General features: G+C 60.8%; 1 protein-coding gene across 1 annotated transcript; it reads right to left on the bottom strand.

The window, feature by feature from the left end:
- Window positions 1–2,337: 2,337 nt before the first annotated feature.
- On the bottom strand, window positions 2,338–3,432 carry RPS15 (ribosomal protein S15). Its single transcript, XM_045800183.2, has 4 exons — window positions 3,375–3,432; window positions 3,032–3,117; window positions 2,575–2,809; window positions 2,338–2,488 (listed from the first exon to the last, which is right to left on the bottom strand). The coding sequence occupies exons 1-4, from the start codon at window positions 3,375–3,377 to the stop codon at window positions 2,375–2,377; spliced, it is 438 nt and encodes a 145-aa protein (XP_045656139.1). The 5' UTR covers window positions 3,378–3,432; the 3' UTR covers window positions 2,338–2,374.
- Between the last annotated feature and the right edge of the window lie 2,628 nt (window positions 3,433–6,060).

A 6,060-nucleotide genomic window follows, 5' to 3' on the forward strand; every position in this document is an offset into this window, starting at 1 on the left:
CACTCCCTCGAGGTGAGCAGGCATCAACCCCCCGCTGGCATCCATTGCCATTCCCATGCCCCTCTCAAGATGGAGGACCTCAGACACCTGTCTGCTTGCATGCGCCTTTAGTTCTGCACGTGGACCCGGTGGCCTAAAAACTGTCCATTTGTACGGCTTTTCATGCTCAGGGCCAAAAACCACTTTCCAGTGAAGGCACACATTCCCGCTGGGCATCCTTCTCCCCCTTGCCAATCCTTACGTAGAAACGTTTCTTCTATTCAATTTAATTATAAAAATTCCAAAAAGGGGCGCCTGGGTGGCTCAGTCGGTGAAGCGTCTGCCTTCGGCTCAGGTCATGGTCCCAGGGTCCTGGGATAGAGCCCCGCGTCGGGCTCCCTGCTCAGCCGGAAGCCTGCTTCTCCCTCTGCCTGTCACTCCCCCTGCTTGTGCTCACTCTGACAAAATTGTGAACTCTAGGAACGGGATTGCTGGTGGGGAGGGGATGGGGTGATGGGCACTAAGGAGGGCATGTGATGGAATTGCCCGGGCACTGGGTGCTAGTATACAACTGGATCAATCACTAATTTCTATTCCTGAAACTAATAAAAACTCCCAAGATAGACAACTGAGACCAGTGAGCCCTCACCTTCCTCTTGGTGGGGCCACGTGGGCCCGAGTCTGAGGTCACACAAAGACTTGGCTGCTTCAAGTGCTGTGAGTACAGACGGTACCGACCAGTGTGCAGGCAATGGCACTGACGATGGCCTTGAAACCACGGAAGCACTGGCCTGACTCAGTGAATGTCCCATCTAACACACCCAAACTTCACAGCATAGACTGGAAGTTTCTAGTCAGTCTCTCTGCAGTCAAACCAGGGTAGAGGGCTGTCACAAGGGCCCCCAGTCCCCCACCTTTGCCGTTCATCAGTGTCCCCCTGGAAGCTCCAGGGCCCTCCTATCAGCCTCCCTTCCCACCAGGCCTGGAACCAACCACTTCTGCACGGCAACTTTGGGGGGGCTTTAGAAATGCAAGGGGGCGCCTGGGCGGCTCAGGTTCAGCGTCTGCCTTTGGCTCAGGTCACGATCCCAGGGTCCTGGGACTGAGTCCCGCACAGGGCGCCCTGCAAGTGAAACCTGCTTCTCCCTCTCCCTGCTGCTCTCCCTGCTTGTGCTCTGTGTCAAATAAATAAAATCTTTTAAAATATAATAAAAACAAATGATTATCTTAAAAAAAAAAGCAAGAAAAAAACAAGTTGAGCCCAAGTATTTTGATTTTGCCTGTTCAGACACTCGGCCCCACTTCTTACAGGGCTGTTATTTCCCTTAGGGCTTTGTAAGCGCGTGGTGTCCCAGGGAAAGTGCCAGACAGCTGCACACACTTCCAGGCCATCTGGTCTCCACACTGTGGTTCCCTTCTGCCGAACTGGAGGACCTGTGCCGTCTTGTCACACCCTGTCCCGGTGCTTTCCCGGCCTTCTGCTACAAACCACGAACAAAACAGCCCCAGCTTTCTAACAATTTAACCAACTCCAACTCGAGAGATAACAGCGCGAGCAGACTATGCTGCAACCCGGAGGTAAAGTCTAGGAAAAAACAAACAGCCAGAGATGACAGCAGTCAGCACTGTAGGGAGGGGGGAGAGGTGGGGGAGGCAGGAGGCTCCTTTCATTTCATTGCCTCCCCTCCCTGCCTCCGGACCCCAGCTCAGTGCCCTGTCCATCCCTCACCTCCAGAGGTGCCGACACCTTATGCGTAGCAGGCACCTAATTTCACGTCCCCCTGCTACCCCCACGTCACCTTACTCAGGCCAAAACCTCAATACCACCTCGCCTCTCCCCTACACGCATCCCCAGCGAGTCACAGAAACTGCGGCCTGGACAGTCACAGGGGGTCTACTGCAGCACCTGCCATCTTGGCTCGGCTCTTTGCTGGTGGGCAGGAGACAAACCGGAGGAAAAACGCTCTACGGAGCAGCGCTGAGACCCTTCGTCAAATCCTAAGGGGGGTGCCAGGACACCATGAAAGACCCGGGGACTCGAGACAGACGCAGGCTGCGCTGCAAGGGACACAGGGCAGGTGTGTCTGCTGGAGGGAAGAAAGGCTCAAGGTGTGCAGAGGCTCCTACCGATCATGCGCTTCAGCTGTGGAAACCGCCCCCGTGATGGAGAACGTGGCAGGAGCAGCCCGGCAAGGGCAGGGCAGCTCCACCCGTGTCTCTGAGGCTGGAGGGTCCACGGGCCGGGGCACAAGCCAGCACAGGACCCCCGGTTTGTCTCAGGGCGCCAACAACCCGACGCAAGTGTGGCCACGCCCTGCCCACAGCAGGACACCAGGAAGGAACGCTCGGACTCCGGACTGTATACACAAGTCTGTGCCTTTATTGGGCGGACGGGCTACTTGAGCGGGATGAAGCGGGACGAGTGGGTGGCCCCGATGCCCGGCCTGCCGTGCTTCACGGGCTTGTAGGTGATGGAGAACTCGCCCAGGTAGTGGCCGATCATCTCTGGCTGCGGGGGGGCGAGCAGGGCGGGGCGTCAGGTGACCGTGTGCGGACAGGACCGCCCCCGCCCACCCAGACCAGCTCCCCACGAACCTTGATTTCCACCTGGTTGAAGGTCTTGCCGTTGTAGACCCCCACCATGCTGCCCACCATCTCCGGCAGAATGATCATGTCCCGCAGGTGCGTCTTCACCACCTCGGGCTTCTCCATCGGCGGCGCCTCCTTCTTGGCCTTGCGCAGGCGCTTGAGCAGCGAGTGCTGCTTCCGGCGCAGGCCGCGATTCAGCCGGCGCCGCTGCCGCGCGCTGTACAGCTGCATCAGCTGCTCGCTGCGGCCGGGGCAGAGCGCGGCGCCTGAGCCGGAGAACGCCCGCCGGCCCCCCGGCCCCGGCCCTCCCGCCGCGAGGACACCCCCAGCCCCCGGCCCTCCGCAGGACCCCGGCCCTCCCGCCCCGAGGACACCCCCAGTCCCCGGCCCTCCGCAGGACCCCGGACGTCCCCGCCCCCCGCCCCTCCCCGGCCCCCGCCCCCCCCCCCCGTCCGCCGCTTACTAGGACATGTCCAGCAGCTGGTCCAGGTCCACGCCGCGGTAGGTGAACTTGCGGAACGTGCGCTTCTTCTTCTGCTCCACTTCCGCCTGCGCGGGCCGGGGCGCGGGTCAGACGAGGCCCACCCGGCCCGAGGCCCCCCGCGCCCGGACGGCGGAAGGGAGCCCGCCCGGCCCGCGTCGTCCCGACACTAGCTAGGCCCACCCCGCGCCCCCATAGTCGGAGGCCCCAGAGGCTTGGAGGAGGCTGCGCAGCCGAGCGGCCCGACCCCGGCCCTCACGGCGCCGCTAAACCGCGGATGGCGTCGGATGGGCCAGGAACAACCGCGCCAACCCCAAGCACTCACCATCTTGTCAGCTCTACGGAAAGGACCGCCCCCTCTGCGCCTGCGCAGTTATCACGAGGTCGCCAGCGCGCCCCGCCCTTGGGCCGTCCGCGCGGAGGTGTTTCCGCTTCCTGGGCGGAGGAGCGCGCCCTCTGCTGGCCGGAGGGCCGAGCGCGGGAGGCGCAAACTGAAGCGGCCGCCGCGGTTGTTCGGGGCTGCGATCCCGGGGGCTGGGGCTGGGGCTGGGGCTGGGGCCGGCGCCGGCCGCCTCGTGTTTGGGAGACATGGGAACCTCATATTCCTGCAGAGGTGTGCGGGTTCAGGCCCAGCGCCGCGCGGGAGCTGGCACTCCAACGGGGGCGACGGTCAGCCGGGAGCGAGGAGGAAAAGCCGGGGCGCGGGACGCCCGCTCTGCCCAATGCTCCCAGGAGGCGCCCCTCATGGGGACCTGCCAGCCTTCAGCAAGTAACGAAGTCACGTAACCGCCGTGCACTGCTAGGTTTCTGTAACACGTGTGCGGGTCTGACAGTGACAGCACGGCGGGGACAAGGGGTTAGAGCTGTCAGCCCGAGGGACTCGAACAGACTCACGTGTGCGCAGCAGGAGTCACGGCGGCCAAAGGGGGAAGCACCCGGGTGTCCGTCCACGCACTGGAATACGACCCAGCCCTAGGACGAAGGGACCCTGACACCTGCCACGACGTGGACGGACCCCGAAGGCACTGGGCTCAGCGAGAGCAGCCAGACCCAGAAGGACACATCCCGCAGGACCCCACTCCCAGGAGGTCCCCAGAGGCGTCCCATCCACACAGACAGAGAGGAGCTGGTGGGAGCCAGGGCTGGGGCAGAGGGTGCGGAGTCCGTGCTTCCTGGGGACAGCGTCTCCGTGTGGGGAGACGGAACGTTCTGGAGACGGAGGGTGGGGGTGGCTGCAGGACGGGGTGAGCGTGCTTCATGCCGCGGGGCTGTGCACCTGGAGACGGTTATGATTGCAAATCTTAATGTATGTTTTGTCACAATAAAAAAAACAACCAAACATATGGTACGAAAAAAATCATTAGAAGAATTAAAATGGTACACTAGAAAATACTCATTTAACGCAAAAGCATCAACAGAAGCATACAGAAGAAACACACACAGAAAATGAGGCGAAATGGCCGTGGGAAACCCAAGCATATGGGTCACACCGTTGAACACCAGGGGTGGAAGAGGCTCCGGGCCCAGAGCCTGCAAAGACCCTGGGGGAGGAGTGAGGTAGGTGCCTCTGCCCCACCCCGTTTCCCTGTGGGACCAGCAGCCACTGAGCCTCCAGCCCCTTCCTGGCCTCAGGCCAGATTGCTGGGTGGGGTTTGGCTTCGACCAGTATCTTTATGGGGAGCTGGTGCTTGCTGGCCGGGAGGGAACAGGAAGTCTCGAAGGAAGCCGGGCCTCCCCAGCCATTTCCACAACCCCGTGGGTAGAGCCCGATAAACTGTACCAACAAAGGGGATGTCCCTCCCTTTCCCCAGTGGGGCAGGAGCACAGGGTTGGGGGTCGCAGGATGAGCAAGTTGTGGTGCCGGGGATCCCTGGCCAGCTGGAAATCCCTGCGTTGCTTGCATGATGCTCTTTTGCCAGGGAGCCTTAATTTTGCAGAGAATTGATTTCCCAGAAGAAAGGGGCCAAGGTTTCACACTGAGAGCACATGCAGTGTGGACGGAGGGCGCCGGCCTGAGGTTCCTTCTGTAAACCGGGGCGGCAGCAGCTCCAGAGGGAAGGGGAGAGGGCGCTGCCTCACAGGACACTTGAACACTGCAGGGCCGGCGCCCCTTCTCTTGGCCTTTGAGCTGAACCCACCTTCCCTGCCCCAGAATGTGCACTGGGCCATGGGCCGGATGGGGGTTTCTGGCTGTTTTGTCCATTACTTTATCTCAGGCTGGTGCATTGGACACATCGGTTGCATTTTGGATGCATCTGTTCTTTTTACATTTTAATTGCTTTTTTAAAAGATTATATTTGTGAGAGAGAGTGTGTGCGTGCACAAGCAGGGGGAGCGGCAGAAGGAGGGGGAGAAGCAGACTCCCCACTGAGCAGGGAGCCCAGAAGTGGGACTCGATCCCAGGACCCCGGGATCAGGGGCTAAGCGGAAGGCAGGTGACAACTGAGCCCCCAGGTGCCCCTGTTCTTTTTACATTTTAAAATCTTGACGGTGGTCTTTAGGACATAAAAGTCTCCAAAGGCTGGGACCTGGGACGTGTCCCCTCACAGTGGGACCCCAGGGGGACCAGCCCTGCCCACGGCTGGGTTTTAGGACTTCAGACCCCAGCAGTGTCAGAGAATCAGTGTGGTTTGGGTTTGCGACAGTGGCCCTCAGGCCCCTGCACACTAGAACAGGGGAGGACTCACCCATTTTGTTCCTAGCTGATTCCCAGGGCCAGGTGCCCCTGGACCCAGGAGTCCCTCCCACTCTCGAAGAGAGGCCAGCCCAGAGCCGAAGAAGTCCTGTGTGCAAGTGAACTTTGACTCCCCTCCCTTGTCACTGACGGTCACAGCCCCTTTTATCTGGGGAGAGGGGCAGTCAAGAAAATGGACAGGAATGGAATATCCAGAATACCCAGGGCTGGAAAGGCCCGGCACACACCTTGTTGGCCAGGCCCTGTGTGTTAGGCAGGGGAGTGGCCACTGAGGGTTGCTGGAGCTCATTCCCACCCCACCTCCTGCCCCCGGCTG

This window comes from Ursus americanus, chromosome 14 (assembly GCF_024610735.1).
Source record: "Ursus americanus isolate L20-20 chromosome 14, mUrsAme1.1.p, whole genome shotgun sequence".
Lineage (NCBI taxonomy): Eukaryota > Metazoa > Chordata > Mammalia > Carnivora > Ursidae > Ursus > Ursus americanus.